Source organism: Rhinopithecus roxellana, chromosome 15 (genome assembly GCF_007565055.1).
Source record: "Rhinopithecus roxellana isolate Shanxi Qingling chromosome 15, ASM756505v1, whole genome shotgun sequence".
Classification (NCBI taxonomy): Eukaryota; Metazoa; Chordata; class Mammalia; order Primates; family Cercopithecidae; genus Rhinopithecus; species Rhinopithecus roxellana.
In genome coordinates, this window is record NC_044563.1 from 71,524,895 (window position 1) to 71,550,857 (window position 25,963).

General features: G+C 40.5%; 1 protein-coding gene across 1 annotated transcript in view; it reads right to left on the bottom strand.

Annotated features, from left to right (window-relative positions):
• Window positions 1–1,626: 1,626 nt before the first annotated feature.
• Window positions 1,627–25,963, bottom strand: part of STT3A (STT3 oligosaccharyltransferase complex catalytic subunit A) — a 29,249-nt gene continuing 4,912 nt past the window's right edge. The window contains exons 4-18 of the mRNA XM_010352983.2: window positions 21,274–21,395; window positions 20,778–20,923; window positions 19,487–19,577; window positions 18,016–18,122; window positions 17,291–17,455; window positions 15,486–15,666; window positions 13,879–14,034; window positions 11,657–11,748; window positions 10,532–10,687; window positions 10,102–10,290; window positions 9,082–9,198; window positions 8,862–8,964; window positions 4,742–4,930; window positions 3,173–3,288; window positions 1,627–2,201 (exon numbers count right to left, since the gene is read on the bottom strand). Of these exons, the coding sequence (XP_010351285.1) occupies window positions 2,163–2,201; window positions 3,173–3,288; window positions 4,742–4,930; window positions 8,862–8,964; window positions 9,082–9,198; window positions 10,102–10,290; window positions 10,532–10,687; window positions 11,657–11,748; window positions 13,879–14,034; window positions 15,486–15,666; window positions 17,291–17,455; window positions 18,016–18,122; window positions 19,487–19,577; window positions 20,778–20,923; window positions 21,274–21,395 (1,969 nt within the window). The 3' untranslated portion in view covers window positions 1,627–2,162. The remainder of the gene's footprint in view (window positions 2,202–3,172; window positions 3,289–4,741; window positions 4,931–8,861; window positions 8,965–9,081; window positions 9,199–10,101; window positions 10,291–10,531; window positions 10,688–11,656; window positions 11,749–13,878; window positions 14,035–15,485; window positions 15,667–17,290; window positions 17,456–18,015; window positions 18,123–19,486; window positions 19,578–20,777; window positions 20,924–21,273; window positions 21,396–25,963) is intronic.

Sequence of the window (25,963 nt, forward strand, 5' to 3'; positions counted from 1 at the left end):
AATCAGAGTTTAAAGTGGTTGCCACTAGGGAGTAGAAAACAGCATTATTGCCTTTTAGAATTGAGTTTTTGTTTTGTTTTTTTTTAAGACAGGGTCTCACTCTCTCTCCCAGGCTGGAGTGCACGTGATCTTGGCTCACTGCAACCTCCACCTCCCAGGCCCAAGGAATCTTCCCACCTCAGCCTTCCATGTAGCAGGGACTACAGGCACATGCCACCATACCCAGCTAGTTTTTGTATTTTTTGTAGAGATGGGATTTTGCCATGTTGCCCAGGCTGGTCTTGAATTCCTAGGCTCAAGTGATCTGCATACTTCAGCCTCCCAAAGTGCTGGGATTACAGGCATGAGCCATTGCACCTGGCCTAGATTTGAGTTTTTTATACTAAGTGCACAATAACAGTGAAAATGAAAAGTACACTTTTAAAAAAGATAGCTTCATGTAGCCTAGAAAGTAAAATTAAGATCCTCAGAGCAACAACTATAGAGACAAGTTAAAAGGTTATCCTATTTATAGTATAAAGGAAGATCATTAATAATTTCTAACTGGTATTAATCATATTGATAAATAATTCAGAATAACCTCTTCCACTAAAGATGAATTCTTTATATAAATCAAGTAATATATTTACATATAGTAAATCAAATCTTAAGTCTAAAACCTCACCCACAATTGAAGAACATGGTATATGAATTAGTTTGGAAGGCTAAGTGCCCTGGCTATACAAATATACAACAGCGTATCCTTTAGGAGCACCACTATGACTAATCTAAAAGTTATACAATTCCTCCTGTTTCCTTAAATGGATAACACTAAACAGTTAGCTTTTATTTTATTAATGACTTAGGGTTTATATACATCAGTGATATATGTCATAGGCTCTTTGTCCTGACATTAAATGTCCTCAAGGACCACTGTGCTTTCCAGTTAAGTTTTTTTGTTTTCTAGACAGGATTTCACTAGTGCCCAGACTGGAGTACAGTGGCACAATCACAGTTTACTGTAGCCTCAACCTCCCAGGCCCAAGTGATCCTCCAGTCTCATCTTCCCAAGTAGCTGGGACTACAGGTGTATACCACCATACCTGACTAATTTTTATTTTTCATAGAAACAATCTCCTTGTGTTGCCCAGGCTTAAAACTTTTTAAGAAGTTTCTCCTCTCTTTTCTTGCAGGCAGGCTGGCACTGCTCTCTAGGGACCTGTTACTAGCAATGCTTCCCTTTTTAATTTGTATCTTATTTGGAAAGAGCTTCAAAATTAGGTAATTAAACTTGTTAGCAATATACAATAGCAACAAATAGGCTAAGACTAAGGGAAAAAGCAGCTCACCTTTGAATAACCACAAGAGTTTTGAGTAAAGGGTCATTCCTGTGTCATGAATAAGTGACAGTGCTGAAAAGTTCAATTTCAAATTGATATGTATGATTATATTCAAGCTGATTCAAAAACACCTACTGACCATCAAGCTCTATATGTAATGCTGGAAGAGTTTTTTCCTCTCCATTGATAAACCAATAATTTCACTGTTTGTCTTGAGTCTTCAAAACTGCTGATTTATAAAGTCAGAGAGCATCTAAGGATAAGAGACATTGAGAACAGAGACATGGTAGCAACAAACCTGCCTTTCTAGCCCAGAAAGGCACTCTTCTGGTCCCACATTTATTCATTCAATAAAAATTTATTGAGCCAAACTATTTGCAAGGAATTGTACTAGGTGCTGCAATGCAAAGAGTATGACAAAACTGTCTGTAGATATAGGATCTGAATTGGTCTTTGATAGTTTTCCTGATTTGAGAAAGACGCCTCTAGTTGGTAATTTAGGAAGCTAAGAGAATGGACAAGGTCTGCTTATGTCCTTCTGGCAACCTAGGATAGTTTTGCCTTCCTCAAATCAGTTGTCAGTCAAAACAAATAAGGCACATTTTTAAAAAAAATTCCCCCCTTTAATTGACCAAAGTAAAGCCATGACATTTCATTTGGTAACCTGTTTAGAATTATAAAAATCATTTCATTTGGCCCAGCCCATACTGCCCAGGACAAATTCTAATGCCATCCAGCTTTGTTCTTACAAACTGCATATAAAAAAAAAAAAAAAAAAAAAAATCTTCAACGTCCTAAACGTGATGTGCCCAGTGCGAAGCATATCAGAGCTGGACGTGACATTTATGTCCTTGACAAGCCTCGATTATCCAGGTCCTTTACCTGCAACATAAAGATGTCAGTTTAATATTTACAATCAGATCAACTTTGGAGAAATTTTCTACTAAAATGGATTCACCCAGAGTGGGTAGGATTATGTTGGGTTCTACAGCCTAGTTTAGGGCTGTGAATAAACAAGCACTGATTAGAGACTAGATTCTCTCTGCTTAGCCTTTTGGAATACCTCTGGGAGGAACAATATTACTGATCTACCTGCCACATAGATCAAGGGTTCTCAATCTTTTCTTATATGAGAGATATACTCCTATGTGGTTCTATGTGACTCTATATACCTTAAGTTCTTCAGAGAGAGAAGAAAATGTAGTTAAAGGCCGGGCGTGGTGGCTCAAGCCTGTAATCCCAGCACTTTGGGAGGCCAAGACGGGCGGATCACGAGGTCAGGAGATCGAGACTATCCTGGCTAACACGGTGAAACCCCGTCTCTACTAAAAAATACAAAAAACTAGCCGGGCGAGGTGGCGGGTGCCTGTAGTCCCAGCTACTCGGGAGGCTGAGGCAGGAGAATGGCGTAAACCCGGGAGGCGGAGCTTGCAGTGAGCTGAGATCCGGCCACTGCACTCCAGCCCCGGCGACAGAGCGAGACTCCGTCTCAAAAAAAAAAAAAAAAAAAAAAAAAAAGGAAATGTAGTTAAATACAAACATGTGAACTTTTTCTCTATTTCCTGCACTCTCCCCACCCATGAGCCTGATAATCACAGAAACTGGTTGAGTCAAGCCCCAGGTGGAAAAATATTACTGCAACAACTGCCAAAATGACGGCAGACTGGGATCATCTACTCTCTAAGAACAATCTAAAATAAAAAGTAAAATTTTCAGTGACTTTGCAAGCTACTTTTCAAACACAGGTGTCATGAGAAATTTCCCTATTTGAGAAATATGTGGCCCATTTTATAAGCACTGAAACCAATCTGCAAAATAAAAGTTGCTTTTGGAGACATATAGCATCTGCTTACCTTGTATATCCTGACCAGCCAATGTTCTGTGGTATACGCTTCCTCCAGGACATCAAGCTCAAAGTCTTTATTCCCAATCTCAGCATTTCGGACACGGTCAAAGCCTGGAGGACGCTCTAGAGAGGGATGAAAAAGAGCACACTTCTTTCTACAGTGCTAATTGCCTATAGAGACAGTATACAGATTCAGTACACCATCTACTAATTGAATGATTATTCCTCAGCCTGCAATTTGGTGAGAGTAGAGCCCGCAAAAAAGAGCATCAGGTAGTAAGGGCAAATCAAGTGTTACTCTAACTTAAGTACTGTGCAAGATGATGCTTGCCAGTCAATGTCCTATCTCTAATAAGACAGACATAGGGAGCCGACTTCCAAGGCCCTCTGTTCCTGAGGATTGTCATCCAGAGCCTCTAACACATTAGCAACCCTTGCATGGATCAGAGAAAGAAGCCTACCACAAGTCAAAGACCTGCATTCATGTCAGAAATTCTCCCTAGTGCAGAACCAAGAAATTGAAGTCAGAAGGAGAGACTTAACCTAATCAAATAACTCTCAATATAGTCATCTGAAGATATGAAAAGTCACTTTCTCACCCTTTTGTTCCTGTCTTCACTATAATACCCTTAAGGACAATAAAAAGTAATGGTCAAAAGCACAGAATTTGGAGCCAGTCTTTGTCAGTTTGAATCCTGACTCTGCCATTAGTTGTGTGACACTGGACAGTTAAATAACCTATTTGTACCTCAATTTCCTCATAAATAAAATAACAGGCTGGGTGCGGTGGCTCACGCCTATAATCCCAGCACTTTGGGAGGCTGAGGTGGGTGGATGACTTGAGGTCAGGAGTTCGAGACCAGCCTGGTCAACATGGTGAAATCCCGTCTCTACTAAAAATGCAAAAAAAAAAAAAAATTAGCTGGGGGTGGTGGAGCACACCTGTAATTTGTAATTCTAGCTACTTGGGAGGCTGAGGCAGGAGAATCGCTTGAACCTGGGAGGTAGAGGCTGCAGTGAGCCAAGATCGTGCCACTGCACTCCAGCCTGGGTGACAGAACAAGACTTCATATCAAAAAAAAAAAAAAGAAGAAAACAAAAATAACAATAGCTAGGTGCAGTAGCTCATGTCTGTAATCCCAGTATTTCGGGAGGCCATGATAAGAGGATTGCTTGAGCTCAGGAGTTCCAGACCAGCCCAGGCAACATAGTGGGACCGCATCTCTACAAAAAGTTTAAAAACAGCCAGGCATTGTGGTGTGCACCTTAGTCCCAGCTACTCAGAGACTGAAGCAGGAGGACTCCTTGAGCCTAGGAAATCAAGGCTGCAGTGAGCCATGATTGCACCACTGCATTCCAGCCTGGGTGTCAGAGCAAAAACCTTATCTCAAAAGAATATACAAACAATAAAAATAAAGATAATACGACAATAATATCAGTATATGCCTTTTGGGTTGCTGTGAGGATTAAATGAGTTAACAGACACAAAGCATTTACCAGTGCTTGGCATATGGAAAATACTGTGTATTAGTAATCACTACTATTACTATTGTTAATATTATTATGAATCACTCACTGGCTTCTGTGTAAACCTGTCCAAAGCGGTAGTAACACATCTTGTACATGAGGCAGTTGAGCAGCACTGGAGAACCTTCACGGTCCACACGGAACTCCCCAGTTGGAGTGTAATAGTCATTCTCCTTAATATGTTTGCCTGTATCTGTGCTCCCTCCAATCCGGACCATCCAAAGAAACTTGTTGATATCTAGGAGAAAAAAAAAAAAAGAACTGCTGCATCACAAAGGTTGCTGGAGTTAAAGCAGGTTAGTATTTCTAAGAAAATTCCTCACCATTTTTTAAATGGGGATTGGTATCATTTAACTCTAATTTATGAAAATAGTGAGGACAACATACGAGCAACGCATTTTTCATCAAAATATACAACTTTTCTGAGAAATGATTATACTCCTGAAATCCTATGCTACTAGTCCAGACTTAAGCCACAATTGAAATTGGCCCTATAGATTAGCTAGGCCTAGGCTATCAAGTGTAGTAGCAATTAGCTACATATAGCTGCTGAGCAGCTGAAATGTGGCTAGTCCAAATTAAGATGTACTGTAAGTATAAAATACACACTAGGTAAGTATGAAAAACACACTAGATTTTGAAAAGTTAGTAAAAAAAAAAACCCTAAAAGGGGGTATACTGGTTATATGTTAAATTAAATAATAATGTTTTGATATGAATATTCAGTTAAATAAAATTATTAAAATTACTTTCATCTGCTTATTTATACTTATTTTGATATGATTAACATAAAGCTTAAAATGATAATGTGGTTCCCATTATTTCTATTAGACAGTGGGCAGGACTGATCTAAAGAGTAGCAGTTTTACCAAAAAGGTAGACAAGACATGAATATTCTCCTTCTTGACCAACAGTTGCAAAGTTATAGACCTCCAAAGCATGTATATGAGAAGTCAACATTTCTGTGTCAAACACACTCCCATGCTTGATAAATACTGATACTACCATCAACTCATGCTTTCTCTTTTAGGGTTCATCATTCACTGTATTGCTTGCATAGGCTTTAGGGAAATCAGTTGCTACATGTTTCACCGGATGGTTAGTATTAAAAATATTTCTAATCCACACACAAAAAAAATAAGATTCCTATTGCACTACTGCAAAGAGTTCTAGGGGATATCACAGTGGTTAAGAACAGACTCTGGATCCAAACTGCCTGAGTTTGAATTCCAGCACTGCCAATTCTAGCTAGGTGACCTTGAGCAAGTTATTTCACCTCTCTGTGCTTCAGTTTTCTCATATGTCAAATTAGAAAAATAAGAGTATCTACAACAATAGGGCTGTTAGTATGAGTAACAGCACGTAAAGCGTTTAGTAAGTTGTTTGTCACATGGTAAACATCCAATGAATATTACTGTCTTCGTTCAGTGAATGTATTCTTATCTTCATCTTACAAATGGAAAAACTGAGGCAGAGACTTGCCTAGATCATAGCGCCAGAAATAGGAACAAAAAGAAACCCCCAGAACCTCGGCTCAGCTATCATAGAGCAATAGTATTGTAGCCGCCTGGCAGGTATGTCTGAAACAAAAACCTCACAAGCTCTATGAATGGAAGAGTGAAAATAATAGGAATGGCTGGGTGTGATGGCTCACACCTGAAACCCTAGCACTGTGGGAGGCTGAGGTGGGTGGATCGTTTGCGCACAGGCGTTCAAGACCAGCCTGGGCAATGTGGCGAAACCCCATCTCCACAAAAAGTACAAAAATTGGCCGGGCATGGTGGTGTGTGCCTGTGGTCCCATCCACTCAGGAGGCTGAGGTGGGAAGATCACTTGAGCATGTGAAGCAGAGGCTGCAGTGAGCAGAGATCGTGCTACTGATTTCCAGCCTGGGTGACAAAGTGAAACCCTGTCTCAAAAGTAATAATGATGATGATGATAGGAACTGCATCAAGGAAGCCCATTGCTCAAAAGATATGGTTGTTTACAAAAAATAAGTTAGGCCAGGCCCAACTTTTTATTTTTATTATACCTCTCAAATGTTACAGAACTCCTATTAGTAAAGCCCAATTAATAATTTGACCTTGAAAAATAAATTCAGTGTAACAAATTAATCAAAACAGTTGGCCTACCATATCTGTGGGTTTGACATCCATAAATTCAACTAACCTCTAATCAAAAATATTCACAAAACAAAAAAACAGATGACGGCATCTATAATGAAGATGGATACTTTTTTCTTGTCAATGTTCCCTAAACAACACAGTATTAACACCCATTTACCTAGTATTAGGGATTAGTATTACAATCTAGAGAGGATTTAAACTATGTAAGAGAATGTGTGTATATTATATACAAACACTAAACCATTTTATATAAGGGACCTGAACATCCACAAATTCTGGTATCCTGGTGAGGGGTGGGGGTGTCCTGGAAACAATCCTCCATGGATACAGAGGGACAACTACACTATCTTCTTTTATAAATTCACATACATGTTTTCATGGATCTAGGCAGTAACAGTGTTTTGCATTTTTTGTTTTTTGGTTTTTTTTTTGAGATGGAGTCTCGCTCTGTCACTCAGGCTGGAGTGTAGTGGTGCAATCTCTACTCACTGCAACCTCTGCCGCCAGGGGTCAAGTGATTATCTGGCCTCAGCCTCCCAAGTAGCTGAGATTACAGGCATGTGCCACCACACGCGGCTAATTTTTGTATTTTTTTAGTAGAGACGGGATTTCATTATGTTGGGCAGGCCGGTCTTGAACTCCTGACCTCAAGAGTCTTCCCAAAGTGCTGGGATTACAGGCGTGAGCCATCGCACCCGGTCTCTGCATTGTTTTTCAATGGTTATCTTATTATTTTCTTTAAAAAATAAAAAGTCTAACTTATATATCCCCTCCCACCAGAATATCAAAATTCACAAATGCTCAAGTCCCTTTTATAAAATGGTGTAGTATTTGTATATAACCTATGCACATCTGTCCATATACTTTAAATCATGTTTAGATTACCTATAATACCTAAATACAGTGTAGATGCTATGTAAACAGTTATACTGTATTTTTTATTTGTACTATTTTTATTGTATTATGATTTTTTTTTCCACAAATATTTTCCATTTGTGGTTGGTTGAACCCACAGATGCAGAACCCACAGATATGGAGGGGAAACTGTATACAAAGTATTTAGAAATATGCACGTAAAGTACTAGAAGAAACAGCTGCAGTAATAATTGCTTCTGGGGACTGATGTTAAGGGGGCTTAGATTTTGTGGCAGTGAACTATAACTTTTTATTATAAACCTTCAGAACTGTTTAACTTTTTTTTTTGAGACAGTCTCGCTCTGCTGCCCAGACTGGAGTGCAATGGCGCAATCTCAGCCCACTGTAACCTCTCCTTCCCAAGTTCAAGCGATTCTCCTGCCTCAGCCTCCTGAGTAGCTAGGACTACAGGCATGTGCCACCACGCCTGGCTAATTTTTGTAGAGACACGGTTTCACCATGTTGCCCAGGCTGGTCATGAACTCCTGACCTCATGTGATCCACCCACCTCGGCATCCCAAAGTGCTGGGATTACAGGCGTGAGCCACCACACCCGGCTGTGAACTGTTTAACTTTTTAAAGTATAAACAGGCATTACATTAACTTTTAAGGCAGCTAACTACATTTGGATGTTTCTTCTAAAAATCTTTGTGCCAATAATCATAGGGCACATGGTAACCTCCATTTTACACATACTTTTATTTATATATATTATATATATATATATATATATAAAATGCTCTTTTTTTTATGTCAGGCCATATAAAACATTTCTAAGCTGGTCGATGACTATATGGCTTAAAACCACTAAAAAAATGCTAATTCTTAAGTTTATTGTCGTGAGCCTGATGTTCAGCTTGCTTTTATTACTCGTTGTGGAACTACTTCTATGCCTTAGACAATCATATAGCATGCTGTACCTACACAAGAATTGTTTACCTTTATGTCCTCTTGTTGCAAAAAGAAAAAAATCAAAATACCCAAACCTCAAGTTGCAAATACTTAGGAACTTCCCTTGAAAGAAAAATATCTTAGTAAAATATTAGTAAAAGTACAGAAAACTAGGAGATTCTTCTAGTTTTCTTAGAATCTATGTCCTGCAGCTAGAAATAGAATCAAGTATATTACCATCAGAGGAATACCCAGTGAGGCCTCCAAAAATGACCAGCACATAACTGACATCAAGCTCCCTCATGATCTCGTAGGCTTTTTCCTCTGTGGATGCCATTGCCTGGAAAAACAAATGTACAATTCTCAGAGCAAATTCCCAAGTCATATTATCCCCTCATGCAGACACATTTCCCACTAGACCTTGCACACCAAACACTCAAAGATCCCTTTACCTTACCTGCCCTACTCGAGAAATATGGGTATTATTCCATGTGTTATTATCCACTAAAATTGTTCGGTTTGCCATAGCTGTAATCTGATAGCCATAATCCCACCAGGACATGACCTTCGCATCCTGAAAGTAGAATGGGAAATGGAAATAACAAGCTTCTGTCTCTAAAAGTCAAATGCAATAGAGAAGGCATCTTTGGTCTGACAGAAGTGACACCTGGCTAACTAATCAATTTCTTCACAAAGTAATGCATGTCAAACCAGAAAATAAATCCTGGCACCTGGTCTTCCATTTATATAAGATCATAAAATCTCAGCACAGATAACAAACCAACATTGCCTACACTTTCATCCCAGGTCACTTTACACAAACATAATGAGGTGGGAGGTGTGGGAGACTGTCCAATATAGCCACATCAATAGCCTAGTGTCATCAGATAATTTTCTTAAATAGCCTTTTAACAGAATCACAAAAATCACTTATTATAAAGATGGGGTGGAAACTCAAATCACAGGATATGATGGACAAGAATTAAGACTCTTAAAAGTTTTTATTCCTAACAAATTGTCTCAGAAATGATATTCTTAATAGTTATTGTAAAAGAAATCATTTCAGATTCTCAAAAGGTATAAATTAAAATGTTAAAAGCAGTTATCATAAGCTGATCACTTTACACAAGATTTATATCTTTCTTCTTGCTTCAATTTTCTGACTTTTCTAAAGTGAACATGTATTATTTAACTTTTTTCTTCTTTTATAACTGGTATGTTCTACCTCATGTTAAAAATCATCATATCAATAAAAGTGTCCATGCAAAGTCTAGATAATTACTAGTAAGCGTTAACTATAAAAGATCCCTGAATTGAATGGCGGTTCACCTCTAAGGCTCACTCAAGACTAGAGTTGCAAAGTTCCAATTTCACCAAGCTTTCCACTCATCTAAAAGCTATATGATTCACTATAACATCAAATGTCTCCTCCTCCTTCGCCCCTAACCCACAATTCCCACTCCTCCCAAATCTTCACCTCTGGAGTATTGTGACGAAGCCAATAATATGCTTCTCGGAAGTCATCAAATATGATCCTACTGCCATCCCCACCACGGGCAGACAGTACAATGGACGGAGAAGAGTAGGCCTCACTGGTCACCCACGTTGAATGAAAGGTATAGGTGATAAGAAAGAAAGCCATAACCAGTATCATCCCACTTGCCACCTAAACAAGGAAAAAGAATTAATTGTGTAGTTAACCAAACTAAATTCGTACAACACAGGACAAATTGTTAGACACATTCATTAATAGAGATGAGATTGATCAAAATAAGTCAGAGGCTCTATGAGTTAATTCTGACCACCTATGACAGTGCTCCACTTTACTCCTCCCACCCCCCACCACCCACATACACACATACACACACACACAGTTTCCCAACTCTACTCTTAACATTGCTTCTCACTTCATTCTTAATAGGGTAGGTAGAATCCTGTTGCTTCTTGCTCTTCTTGTCTGGACGACTTATGTCCAGATTCTTCATGTATGTGGATAGCACCTGGGAGACTCCAATGCCGGAGAGAATGCACATAACAGGTGCCAACACTAGCATTAGACGCACCTAACAGAGACAGGACACATGATCAGTCTAATCAGTGTTACACAGTTTACAGATTTCAGCCTATTAGTAGATCAAGACATCAGTTTAGGGGTTTTCATCAAACATGACTTCCATAAAAAGTGAAAGAGAAAATACTTGAAATAGTTACAGTACAAGTATATATTTCTTCAACTTTATTTCAATTATATGCATGCACATATGTATATGTGTCTTGAATAATAATGATATGAAGTATATTTCATAACTGTGGTTTGAGATCAAAAAAGTATGAGAAGCACTGTTTTACTACAATATATAAAATCCCTCCTATCTGGCTGGGCACGGTGGCTCATGTCTGTAATCCCAGCACTTTGGGAGGCCGAGGAGGGCAGATCACCTGAGGTCGGGAGTTCAAGACCAGCCTGACCAACATGGAGAAACCCTATCTCTACTAAAAATACAAAACTAGCCAGGTGTGGTGGTGCATGCCAGTAGTCCCAGCTACTCGGGAGGCTGAGGCAGGAGAACCGCTTGAACCCAGGAGGCGGAGGTTGCAGTGAGCTGAGACTATGCCATTGCACTCTAGCCTGGGCAACAAGAGTGAAACTCTGTCTCAAAAACAAACAAACAAAAAATCCCTCCTCTCTTTTAACAATCTAGCACTGGGTAATACTCCCACGCCTTCAAGAAAAAAATATCATCTCCCGTTTTAAGACACCCAGGGTCATATTATCCAACAAAGTGCAAAAGTGCTTCTATAATACCAAGTTATGAATTCAAGAAAGTTGGACCCCACAACCAGAATGTATGAGTGTCCCATACATTCCTAGGAAGGATCAACAACAGCAAGCAGGTTTACAACTCATTCCCTCAAATGCTCAGAGGGAAGCATGTGCACAATCATCAGTACTTTCTGAATTCTGCCAGGCAGATAAAAAAGCACCTCAGAGTTAGAGTGAAAAAGTCTACCAGACTGAGGGCAGTCCTCACCATTACAGCTGAAAAGTACATGCTGGTCACACCATACATGATGATAAAAATCCGGGCATCAGACAGGTTGCTAAAGCAGTAATAGAGGCCAACTACAAAAGAGGGAAGGAGAAATAAGCAGCTGAGTCCTGTAGGTTGAAACCTACAAGGGAAAGTTTTTTCATTATATGACTGGATGATTCCACACATTTAACCCAGCAATTCCACTCCCAGGAATTTATCCTAAAAAAACAATCATAGAAACATGCAAAGATGTTCCCTATAGCACACTTTAAAGTAGCAAAAAAGTCAGAAACAACCTAAATATCCAACAACAAGGAGCTAATTATAGTATATTTATAAAATGGAATATATTAAAATATTGCTGTGTGAGATTATGGACTACTTGCCTTCTTACACATCTTGACACATCTCTGTACTTAAAAGAACTAATAAATGATATATTTTAAGTATTTCTATAAAATAATACTAAGTAACAGAGAAATTTGATTCTTTATGAAGTGAAAAAAAATCAGGGAAAAAACTATGATCTCATTCTTATTTGATAAATATACATCAAAATGTTAACAGTGGCTACAGATAGGTGATAAGAACTCCTGAATATTTACCTTTTTTGAGATGGGGGTCTTGCTGTATAACCAAGGCTGGTCTCAAACTCCTGGGCTCAAGTAATCCTTCCACCTCAGCCTTCCAAGTAGCTGGGACTTCAGGTGCACACTACCCTGCCCAGCTAATTTTATTTATTTTATATATGTGTATGTGTGTAGGTATGGGTGTGTGCGTGCATTATTTTATTTTATTTTATTTTTTAAGTAGAGACAGGGGTCTTGCTATATTGCCCAGGCTGGTATTGAACTCCTCGCCTCAAGCAATGCTCCCACCTCATCTTCCCAAAGTGCTGGGATTACTGATGTGAACTACAACTCCAGGCCTGTTTTTGTTTTTTTAGATATGGGTCTCACTATGTTGCCCAGGTTGATCTCAAATTCCTGACCTTAAGTGATCTCACCTCAGGCTCCTAACAGGCTAGGATTATAGGCATGAGCCATTGTGCCCAGCAACTTTTTTATTTATTTATATATTTTTTTACAATACACAAATTACTTTCACAATAAGAAAAAAGTAAAAGTTGGCCAGGCACAGTGTGGATTACACCTGTAATCCCACACTATGGGAGGCCAAGGTGAGCAGACTGCTTGAGCCCATGAATTCAAGACCAGCCTGGGCAACATGGTGAAACCCTATTTCTTCAAAAAAAAAAAAAATACAAAAATTAGCTGGGCATGGTGGCATGCACCTGTAGTCCCAGCTACTCAGGAGGGTGAGGTGGAAGGATGGCTTGAGCCCAGGAGGCAGAGGCTGCAGTAAGCTGAGATCATACCACTGCCCTCCAGCCTGGCCAACAGAGCAAGACTCTATCTCAAAAAAAAAAAAAAAAAAAAAGTAAAAGTTATTCGAAAAAGACCACTAACACTGGTAAATTCTAAAACACATCTGGATTGGCCAGAAGTTAAGAGACTGATAAGGCTTTACAATCAGCAGTACTCATTATAGGACTTCAATACTGCCAAGAGGAAAAACAAGGGTAAAGGGGAAGGAGTATGATAGAAGTACTCAAACAAAACCAACCCTGAGTAGAAATTACGGTTAAATTTTAACTTATAACACAAATGACAAATGAACAGAAAACTGTGAGGCTGAACTTGCCAATATCTACAACTGTTGAACTTCTGACTTCTGCTCAGCTTCATACATGAGAAAATTTGCTTAGCCGTCCTCTGTATTACACAACATAGACAGGCAAAGAAAAACAAAACACGAATGAGGGTAGCTTGCAAATGTGGAATCAAATCATGATTCTTTTTTTTTTTTTTTTTTTTTTTTTTTTGAGACGGAGTCTTGCTCTGTCACCCAGGCTGGAGTGCAGTGGCTGGATCTCCGCTCACTGCAAGCTCCGCCTCCCGGGTTTACACCATTCTCCTGCCTCAGCCTCCCGAGTAGCTGGGACTACAGGCGCCCACCACCTCGCCCGGCTAGTTTTTTGTATTTTTTAGTAGAGACGGGGTTTCACCGTGTTAGCCAGGATGGTCTCGATCTCCTGACCTCGTGATCCGCCCGTCTCGGCCTCCCAAAGTGCTGGGATTACAGGCTTGAGCCACCGCGCCCGGCCTCAAATCATGATTCTTACGAACAAGGCCATTTCAGAACACAAGGCCACGTACCTGGAAACATGAAGACGAGGAGCTGTAGGTCAAAATAGTATGAGGACCAGGTTGTGGGCTGATGCTCAGACACAGAAGCAATGATGGGGATGTTATTCTTAGCGTAAGAAGGATCCAGCAGTGAGTAGAAACGCCCCGTCCAGGGAGATATTTTTCCTGGCAACAAAGAGGCAATACATATTCCACACATACTCTTCAAACAAATATCTGATCCAAATTAATCACAACTTCCCATTTTAATAAGATTCTCAGTGACAGAGAAGGATTAGGTTTTTGCTTAATTGCCACCAATACTTAGAGAGTTTCACTCCTTCCTTTCTTTCAAACCTGGGAGTACTTTTGTCAGCACTGCCAGCAGAATAAAGCCAGGCTGTATATAAACTTGGAGAGAATAGAGGCAGAAATGCTGCCTGAAAGGGTTTTAGGCCAAATTTGGTCAAAGCAAGGCCAACTGTAGAGATTAAATCAACCACATCCTCGAGTCCTGCTCTGAATTAGTCAATAGATAGACTTGAGCAAAATCAAATTAATCTCTGAGAAATCAAAGTAGGGAAAAAGAAGGAAAATTAGGCTTTCTGGCCGGGCGCAGTGGCTCAAGCCTGTAATCCCAGCACTTTGGGAGGCCGAGAGGCGGATCACAAGGTCAGGAGATCGAGACCGTCCTGGCTAACATGGTGAAACCCCGTCTCTACTAAAAAATACAAAAAACTAGCCGGGCGAGATGGTGGGCGCCTGTAGTCCCAGCTACTCGGGAGGCTGAGGCAGGAGAATGGCGTAAACCTGGGAGGCGGAGCTTGCAGTGAGCCGAGATTGCGCCACTGCACTCCAGCCTGGGCGACAGAGCAAGACTCCGTCTCAAAAAAAAAAAAAAAAGAAAAAGAAAATTTGGCTTTCTAACCAACTACACAGCCATGATTTAGTTTCCATGGTATTAGATGAGTGCCACCTTGGAGGGTATGGTAAGCAATATAATGACTTCTCCCACCCAACCAATAGGAAAGAAAAAAAAAGAAAGAAAATGGAGAAAGATTTGCAAGGTAAGATATAGTCCTTTCGCCAGGTGTGATTAAGAGCAGCTCCAGCAAGACATTCTCTGCTATGCTGAATCCAAACACTGGGGTGAAAAGTGGATTGAATGTAAAACTGTGGAATTGTACATGCTTCACATGAAAAAAGAAATAAGAAAAAAAGAATCTTTTGTGGTCAGAAAATACCCTGTCTTTTGGAGTTTATTCTATGTCTGTACCCATCTGCCTTTAATAGTAAAAGTTCTGAGCCTGACCGGGTGCAGTGGCTCACGCCTGTAATCCCAGCAATTTGGGAGGCCGAGGAGGGCGGATCACCTGAGGTCAGGAGTTCGAGACCAGTCTGACAAACATGGAGAAACCCCATCTCTACTAAAAATGCAAAATTGGCTGGGTGTGGTGGTGGGCACCTGTAATCCCAGCTACTCAGGAGGCTGAGGCAGGAGAATCGCTTGAACCTGGGAGGCGGAGGTTGCAGTGAGCCGAGATTGTGCCACTGCACTCCAGCCTGGGCAACAAGAGCGAAACTCCATCTTAAAAAAAAAAAAGAGAGAAAAAAAAAAAGCTGTGAGCCTTCCCTACCTGTCAGCATGAGGAGAGCTCCCACGGTGAGAAGGACAAAGCCTACCAGAGAGATGACACTCCGGAAAAGAACTTCAAATTGTTGTGGATTCAACTTGCTGCGCAGGTAATCCACAAAGGCATGGATCTGGCAGAGACCAAAGACCCCAAAGGCTGCCATGTGCTCTGATGAAAGGACAGGCTGTAGGTAAAAGGACATGTATGTCAATATTAAGGAAAAAAATGAGTAAGTCCAGTGCAGGCCTGCATTATTCTTATCTAGTTCAAACTAAATGATCAAATGAGTTCTGAGGCCCCAAAGGACTCAGGGCCAAACTAGGGAAGGGTTTAGTTCACCAGCCATATTTTCTACAGAATATTTGGAGCCCCCTAAAGCATAAGATACACTATCATTATCACATATCTGGCTTTTGCTCAGGTTATTTCCTTAGCCTCGACTGTAATTTTCTCCAAATTCCCATCCACTAAAATTCTCATCATTCAAGGTCCAACTCAAATATCATCTCTTCCTCATCTGCCAAACTGAAATCAATCACTCCTCTCTATGTTCCATGTCACATTAGTTCTCTTCTAGCACTTAATCATTCTTTGCCTTAGATCGGTGGTTCTCAAACGCCAGTGGGCATCATAATCACCAAGGGGGTAGGAGTGTTAAAACACAGATTGCTGAGCCCCACCTCCAGAGTTTCTGATTCAGTAGTTCTGTGTTGGGGCTCTAGAATTTGCATTTATTTCTAACAAGTTCCTAGCTGCTGCTGCTGATGATTCAAGAACCACACTTCCAGAACAGTAGCCTATCGGATATAGACAGCTGCATGTATTTCTTTCCCTGCAAGAAGACCAAAACTTCCTTAAGGACCATAACCGTATTTTTATTCTTTTTACATTTTCAAGTGATCAGCAAACTGCATATACAAATGCTTTTGAACTTATGATTGGGTTACATCCCAATAAACCCATTTTAGGTTGAAAATATCATAAGTAGAAAATGCATTTAATACACCTAGCCTACGGAACACCACAGCTTAGTGTAGACTACCTTAAACATGCTCAGAACATTTAATATTAGCCTACAGTTGGGCAAAATCATCTAACACAAAGCCTATTTTATAATAAAGTGTTGAGCATCTCATGTAACTTATTGACTACTGTACTGAAAGTGAAAAACAGAACGCTTATATGGGTACTGGAAGTACGGTTTCTACTGAATGCAGATCACTGTCACACCATTCTAAAGCCAAAAAATCCTAGGTCACACTCCGTAAGTTGGGGACAATCTGCAGTAGGTGATCAGTAAAGAAATACTTGTTGACCTCTAAATAAGGTTTGCACTTTCATGATAATTTCACAAAAGAAATCAAACATGCCACATTATTCTCTGATTTAGCAGTTGTCTGTTAACCCTATGGAGCAATGTGGTTAAAGGTTTGTGCTTTCGTTCCTGAAGCACTTACAATTAGATACCATTAAGATCAGGATTCTCTGCTACTACATGGGGCCATCTGCATTAAAAGGACTGGAAATTTTAACTTTGATCACTCATCTAAACTCTACTCAACTAAATATCCCTCCCCTTCCCACAAACTTAAAGCCAAAGTAAGAGCCATGAAATTCAAACTCCACGGAGCAAATATTAGCACACTCCTGGAGGTAAACTTTAATGACCAATAACTCTGTTGCAAGTAGTTCAGTATAAAAGCTGTGAGTAAGTCATACTCTTCTTAACAGAATCTAAGATAAATCAGTCTATTTGGGGCTACATAGAAAAAGTAGAAGCTGAAAACCCTACTCAGTCAAGGGCTCACCTGGAAACCCACAAAGGAGATCTGCATAGAAAGGATAGTGCCCAGGCAGTAAACAGTACAGTAGGCCACGTAGATCCGGTGGGAGAAACGGCCTGTGAGCATCAGTACCAGGACATGGAGAGGAATCAAGTTGATCAGGAACACATAACCTCCCCAAGACGAGACCTATGATGGAATAGAAAAAAACAGTTCCTCTGAGTACGCCTCCTCAGACCACCACCACTATATTGTAGGATATCACCTGTGACTTTTTAAAGAACACTTATAGTAACTATAACTTTATTTATGCCAAATGGCTTAAAGAGTTCAAATAACTGATATTTTTAAAGAGGAAAATCAAGTCCTTACATGTACAGGTTATATAAAATAAAATAAAATTTAAAAAAGAAAATATAAAATCAAGTTCAAATCCATCACTATAACTCAATCCCCTGCTCCCTCGTGGTTGCTGATGTCATGATCATATAACGAGAGGGACCCAAGCCTCAGAATGAATCTAAATGCAATCTACCGTAAGGTCATACAGAGGATTTAGGGTTATGCGAGCAAGTAGAAGCAATTAAGGAAGTCTACACATATACGTAAGTATGAACAGAAAAAATATATTGGAAAAGAAAAAGTTTAGGGGAACCTACCAGAAAAGAAAGTTGGTCAAACAATAAGTACCAATAGGAAATACAGCATTTAGAGAACTTTAAAAATTAAAAACATGTAGAAAAAGTTACCATGTAGAAATAAGCAAGGGCACACTTAGCTGCCCAACAGATGGAACCAGTCTTTACTGCCTTGATCCACATGTAGTAGGTGAGTAGCATGCAAAAGATGGCAATCCCTGCAGAAAGGACACATCAAAATTCAACAAGAGGCCAGGCTAGTATAGTGATTAAGAATACTGTTCTGGAACAGACTGCCTGCATCTACTACCAAGTAATAGTGGAATTCTGGCAAATTATTTACCTCCTTTTGTTTCAGTTTCATGTAAAAAGAAGTAATAGTATCTACTTCATAAAAGCGTTCTGAAAACAAATATAATTAACGCCTGTAAAGCACTTAGAAGAGTACCTGGCATATAATAAACATTAAGTAAATATTGGCCATTATTATCATTCTTTCCAAGCACTAAACATACTGCTTATAGTTCTAAAGACATCCTATATTATCATTCATCATCCTGCCTCTACGTCTTAACATAAGCTAATACTCATGCCCCAACTGCCCCTTTCCTTGATATCTGCCTAATGAAGTTCCAACTTCAGGACCCAGTTGAACCTCAACCACTTCCAAAAAGCCTCCCTTGATTCCCGAATCTGCTTTTGTTTTTTTTCATTAAAAAAACAAAAAGACAAAAAAACGGGGCTTGCTCTATTACCAGGCTGAAGTGCAGTGGCAATCACAGCTCACTGCAGCCTCAACCTCCCAGGCTCAAGCGATCCTCCCACTTCAGTCTCCAGAGTAGCTGGGACTACAGGTGCATACTACCATGCCCAGCTAATTTCTTATAGTGACAGGGTTGCCCAGGCTGGTCTCAAACTCCTGAGCTCAAATGATCCACCCACCTCAGCCTCCGAAAGTACTGTATAACAGGGCGTGAGCCACCAAGTTCAGCCCCAAATCTGAATTAATCTCTCACTACATTCCTGAAATACTCTGTTCAAATTTCTATCATGGCACATAGTACCATCTCCTGTCACTGGAGTTATATTTACATGTCCATTTTAATCTTCCTTAATACATTATGGGCCAATATAACCTTATTCATTATCTATCTCTTTAATTTCTTATAATTATGCACAAAATAATCTCATTCATTATCTATCTAACACTTAATACTATGTTTTCCCAATAACATTCAACAAACGTATGTTGAATTGAAAATGTCAATAAGTCATTAAAATTTTAAGGACATCTATTCCCTTTATGTAGGAAAATAAAGCAAATGATTATAATGTTAAAACAACAGTTAACTATCTTATGAGTGCAGAGATGAACCAAAGACTTGTAAGAAAAGTTACCAACTACCTTTCTGGAAAGGATGATGGGAAGAGAACATGAACTTGTCCAAGATCCGTTCCTGCCCATTTCTAATCTTCTCACTCAGTTACCACTTTTATTATTGCTAAACCACAGATTGCACTTTATGAAGCTCTGTTGGATAATCAGGTGCGAAGATCTTCTTCAGCATTTTAAAAGTCTTACCTTCATTATCATAGGAGCCAGCAACAGATCGGGAGATATATCCAGGAACTACAGCAATCATAGCAGCAGCAAGAAGCCCAGCCCCTGCATCCTGTAAGAAAAAAAGGGTAATAAGACATTAACACCAATACAATGCTGAGAAATAGAGGATCCACTAGTCCATTCTGTTTATAATGGACCCAGAAAACAGTCCAACAATTTCGAAGGTAGATGTGAGATGTCAGAAATGCTAGAAATGCTCACAGCACAAGAAAACTAAAAACTTCATGACCAATTCCCCATGATGACACCAAACCTGACACTGAGAACACATATGCTGAAGACAGACAAATCAAGTGAGATGTCAAACATCAATATCGTCCCAGAATGGGCTGTTTGGCTACCAATCTCCCCAAGCTTGTAAGTCTCTAACCCTAACAATATCTGTACATCATTGGAACACCAGTCACACCTCTAAAAGCCATGCAAGGACAATCAAAGGAAGAAAATTACTATTTCGGTTAAAAAGCCAACAAAGGTAAGTGATAATCTACCTAAACGGAAAATGCCAGGAGCTTAGGCAATAAAGCTTAAATATCACCAGGTACCCTTTGAGCTTGGGAGAAAGGAACAACAGATATAAGCCACATTCCAAAAAATAAAGACTTGTCTGTTTAAAGAGTCAAATTTGGGAAAGGGCAGTAAGGAGAAGGATGGAAAAGTTTTCCAAACTAAATTCAGGCTTCCCAAACCCCCTAGTAGTTTATCACCTCTCAGGTGTCTCTCTAATACCACAGCATAAACTAAGAATAGCACCCAGGGAGCCAAGGTCAGCAATGCTGAAACCTGGAAAAAGAGAGTCAGCACTATGGAGTCTACTAAGGAAGCCAAGTGGCTTAAGAATTTTAAAATAATTTTTTTTTTTAATCAACAAATAATTGCCGAGTACATTCCTGATAGGAAAAACTAACCATTTTGGAATGTTTCATGTTGGTTTTTTTTCCTCTCCCTTACATTGTGAGGACTTCAAAATCTAAACCTCACATTTTGCATTTTAAGTGTTTTCTTCTTTATGTAGCAATTTCCGTTTCACTTTCAACTGTACTCTCATGAGGACAGTTGCTAATGATTAAAAAAAAAAAACATATTCCAGAAAGGGGTTGGGGTGAACCCAATTAATTTGGCCCAGTAAAAGCTGTCTTTACCCTCTGGCTCCCCACCTTTCTAAGGCTCTGTCCCCCACCCTCCAGCATCTATTAGAGAGGCTCAATAACATTCATTCCCAAGCCTCCTGTCACCCCAAATCCTTCACCTTGAGCTCTTTGGTAAGGTGGTACGTGACGATGGTGGTGAAGGAGGAGAAGAGAGGGGCCAGGAACACACAGACATTCCGAATGTCGATGGTGATGTGGAAAAAATGGAGTACATGGTAGATTGCAGCAGAGGTGATCATTAAACCTGTAACAGGAAGAAGAAACTCCATTAGGTTGTCTTACCAGAACTTAAGGGAAAAAGAAAGGGAAAATCCCAGATACAATAAAGTGACTACAACTGCAGTAAGCCTATAAATTTCTCTCATAAGGATTCAATCCGAAGTCTAGAATGTATAAAAACCACCCATCTCCACTCTACTACAAACGTACTCCTGTCTATATAAGATGCACTTTTAGGAACCTGTAATCAGGATGAAATTACAAGTGTCACAAGACAAAGCTATTAGAAATAAAAGAAACTGGTTCTCTACCATACAAATATTTCTGGTTTTGTTTTTTGGTTTTTTTTTTAAAAAACATATCTGTTCTCCTGACCTGGGTAAATTGTTCCTCCAATGATTCGTCCCAAAGGGTACCAGGCTCGGTCATCAAACCAGTTATGGAATTTATAAAACCCCTCCTCAGCCAGGAACCTCGTAGTCCGATAATTAAAGTACCTATAGCAAGAAATAAACTTTATTGTGAATTTGTGGTGAATTTTGCTCCTCAGGATACACCATTGAGAAATTCAGCATTACTCAATGAAAAACCAGTTTAGCATCAAAAATTATGCCATGAAAATCATTTTATACCACCATAAGTCTGTTCATTTCTATTTCCATGCTTGTCTCAACTAAAGCACTGCTTCTCTCATAAGGAAATGAGCCAGGTGCAGTGGCTCACACCTGTAATCCCAGCACTTTGGGAGGCCGAGGCAGGTGGATCACAAGGTCAGGAGTTCGAGACCAGCCTGACAAACATGGTGAAACTCCGTCTCTATTAAAAATACAAAAATTAGCTGGGCGTGGTGGCATGTGCCTGTAATCCCAGCTACTCAGGAGGCTGAGGCAGGAGAATCACTAGAACCTGGGAGGTGGAGGTTGCAGTGAGCCGAGCTCGCCACTGCACTCTAGCCTGGGCAACAGAGCAAGACTCCGTCTCAGAAAAAAAAAAGGGGGGGAAATGAAACTGGAACCTAACATTATAACAAAGCAATCAAATGGGATACTTCATCAAGCTGACATGTGGTAGGCATTAAGCCCAGAGAATTCAAGCACCATGAAGACAAAGCCACTGAGATGTAGGCACTAATAGATTTTGGCTTTCTTATTCTTTTTTTTGAGACGGAGTTTTGCTCTTGTTGCCCAGGCTGGAGCACAATGGCGCAATCTCGGCTCACTGCAACCTTGGCCTCCAGAGTTCAAGCCATTCTCCTGCCTCAGCCTCCTGAAAGTAACTGGCATTACAGGCGCTCGCCATAACGCCCAGCTAATTTTTGTATTTTTAGTAGAGATGGGGTTTCACCATATTGGCCAGGCTGGTCTCAAACTCCTGACCTCAGATGATCCACCTGCCCCGGCCTCCCAAAATGCTGGGATTACAGGCGTGAGCCACTACGCCTGGCCAGATTCTGGCTTTCAAGTGACAGGAACATATTTTTAAAAATCTATACTGCACACAAAGATACATGAATAATTTCGAGTGACGAGAATCTTTAAAGATGTTGGTATACCATCATATGCAGGATGAAAAAACTTTAACCTACTTCATAATACAATTTTCTTAATCAGTGTTTAAGCTTTTAACAAGGTCTGCTCATGCAGTTACCTAAAATGCTTCTTATGTCACCTACAGAGTAGCATAAAAATAGATTACAGCTGGGCATGGCAGCTCATGCCCGTAAGCCCAGCACTTTGGAAGACTGAGGCGAGAGGACTGCTTAAGCCCAGGAGTTCAAGACCAGCCTGGGCAACACAGTGAGACCCCATCTCTACAAAAAATTTTTTAAAAATTAGCCAGGCATGGTGGCACACACCTATAGTCCCAGCTACTCAGGAGGTTGAAGTGGGATGACTGCTTGTGCCCAGGAGGTCAAGGCTGCAGTGAGCCATGATGGCAATACTGTGCTCCAGACAGGGCAACACAGCAAGACCTTGTCTCAAAAAAATATAGAAAGATACACAGATACATAGACAACATGAAAAATATTTGATATAAAATGCTTAAGAGCTATAAATGGAAAGATAGTTCTTTAGGCCCAAAATATATAAGTCCTTCTCTTAAGTTTCTCATTTAAAAAGAAATAAGGCTGGGTGAGGTAGCTAACACCTGTAATCCCAGTACTTTGGTAGGCCAAGGCAGGTGGATCACTTGAGCTCAGGAGTTTAAGATCAGCCTGGGCAACACAGCAAGACCCTGTTTCTAAAAAAATACAAAAATCAGCAGGACTTACTGGTATATGCCTGTAGTCCCAGCTACTCGGGAGGCTGAAATAAGAGGATCACCTGAGCCCAGGCAGGTTGAAGCTTCAGTAAGCCCTGATCATGCCACTGCACTCCAGCCTGGTGACAGAGCAACACTCTGTCTCAAAAAATAAAATTAATAATAATAATAATAACAATAATAATAAGGCCAGGCGCAGTGGCTCACTCCTGTAATCCCAGCACTTTGGGAGGCCGACGTGGGTGGATCACCTGAGGTCGGGAGTTCGAGACCAGCCTGACCAACATGGAGAAACCCCGTCTCTACTAAAAATACAAAATTAGCCAGATGTGGTGGCGCATGCTTGTAATCCCAGCTACTCAGGAGGCTGAGGCAGGAGAATTGCTTGAACCTGGGAGGCAGAGGTTGCGGTGAGCTGAGATCACGCCGTTGCACTCCAGCCTGGGCAACAAGAGCAAAACTCCATCTCAAAAAAAATTAATAATAATAAATAAAAATAAATTAGAGGCCGACGTAGTAGTTCATGCCTGTTATCCCAGCACTTTGGGAGGCAGAGGTGGGTGGATCGCTTGAGCACATAAGTTTGAGACCAGCCTGTGTAACACGACAAGACCCAATCTACAAAAAATACAAAAATGAGCCAGGTGTGGTGGTGCGTGCCTGTAGTCCCAGTTACTCGGGAGGCTGAGGCAGGAGGATCACTTGAGCCCAGGAAGTTGAGGCTGCATGAGCCATAACTGAGCCACTGAACTTCAGCCTGGGTGACACAGCAAGACCCTGTTTCCAAAAAAAAAAAGGAAGACAGACAAAAATAAACAAAAAGAGTCTCAAACTAGAGATAGTTTAATTAGTTTGGCTAATCATGATTAACCATTCTCTCTGCCCACCTCTCTAACCCTATTTCCTCCTTGGTCCGTCAAGTTTTGAAAGCTGAAGTAAACAGAAGCAAGAGATGGCAGAAATCTCTATCCTTCTGTTTGTCACTGGCATTGTTTTGGTGACTGTCAGAAACAGGAGAGATGAGGGTTGCAGACATCAATATGTGTCAGAATTGTGTCCTTTACCTACCAGTAGGAGAGGCAGAGTGAGAGAGGAAGTGTACGTTAGTAGGAATAGATCTGGACTGCATTCACCACTCTGGGAATCAGTTTCCTCCTCTGCAAAAGGAAGCGTCAAGTCCCTTATAGTCCTAACAGCTCTTGACAACAAAGCAGATGCTCTTGCTTAGCCAACATCAATATTTGCTCATTCAGAGGTCTGAGGAAGAAGCCTAACAGATTGGGATCAAGAAACAAAAGGAGGCTGGGCATGGAGGCCCATGCCAGTAATCCCAGTACTTTGGGAGGCCACGGAGGGAGGATTGCTTGAGTCCAGGAGTTTGAGACCAGTCTGGGCAACATAGTGAGACTCCATCTCTACAAACATTCTTTTTTAAATTAGCTAGGCATGGTGGCACATGCTTGTGGTCCCAACTACTTGGGAAGCTGAGGTGGCAGGCTCACTTGGGCCCCAGAAGTCAAGGCTGCAGTAAGCCGTGATCACACCACTGCACTTCAGCTTGGGTGACAGAGTCAGACCCAATCTCAAACAAAAAAAAGAAAAAACAAAAGGACATGTTTCCTCATTCATGAGAAAAAATATAAACTCAATGTGGGAGGCCCCAAACAGAATACTGTAATGCCTCCAAAATGCTTTCAAGTATCTACACAAAACAAAATTATAAATTTGCAAACAGATGCAGGCATTTTCAATCAATACTCCACAAGATTAAATATACTATTTTTAAGATATCAATAATATTTCAAGAACCTAAAATTTTGGCCCTCCAAATTTGTTATAAGGCAATAGAACACAGTGATTCCAGTCTCGAGTCAGACACACCAACATCCAAATCATGGTTCCTCCATGTACTGAATATGCAACCTTAGATGACCACTCCAGCCGGAGTCTCCTCATTTCTTTTTTCTTTTTTTGGCGATGGAGCCTTGCTCTGTAGCCCAGGCTGGAGTACACTGGCACGATCTCGGCTCACTGCAGCCTCCACCTCCTGGGTTCAAGCGATTCTCCTGCCTCAGTCTCCACAGTAGCTGGGATTACAGGCACATGCCACCACGCCCAGCTAATTTTTCTATTTTTAGTAGAGATGGGGTTTTACTATGTTGGCCAGGCTGGTCTCGAACTCCTGACCTCATGATCCACCCGCCTCGGCCTCCCACAGTGCTGGGATTACAGGCATGAGCCACCATGCCCAGTGGAGTCTCCTCATTTCTAAGAAGGGAATAATAGTACCTACATCTCAAAGGGTTGCTGAAAGGATTTACAGATAATCTGTAAATTAGTGCTTGGAACAAAATGAATGCTTAGTAAATGCTAGTTGTTAATACCACTAAGAACTTCCACCATATCTTTTTCATCTAATGAACAAAATTCCTAATCAAACTGATAACTTTGTTTTTTTCATTGCCCTAGAATTTAACTAAGAAGCCTAATTTCTATTACATAAATTGCTAAACAAACAAACAAACAGCAAAATGTCATGAATCTCAAGTACATCATTTGTGATTCTCTTCTGAGCCTGGAATACACACCAGGACCCTTTCCTTCAGTCTGCATCACAAACTTTTACCAAACTGAGCAGCCAGAATTCTCTTAGCCTAGCCAGATCTTAAGTGATAGGCAGACATACTAGCAATGCCTCTCACATTTTTTGAGTTTCAGAGACTTACTTGGTCAATTCCAACATATACTTTTTTTTTTTTTTTTCTGTAGAGATGGGGTTTCACCATGTTGCCCAGGCTGGTCT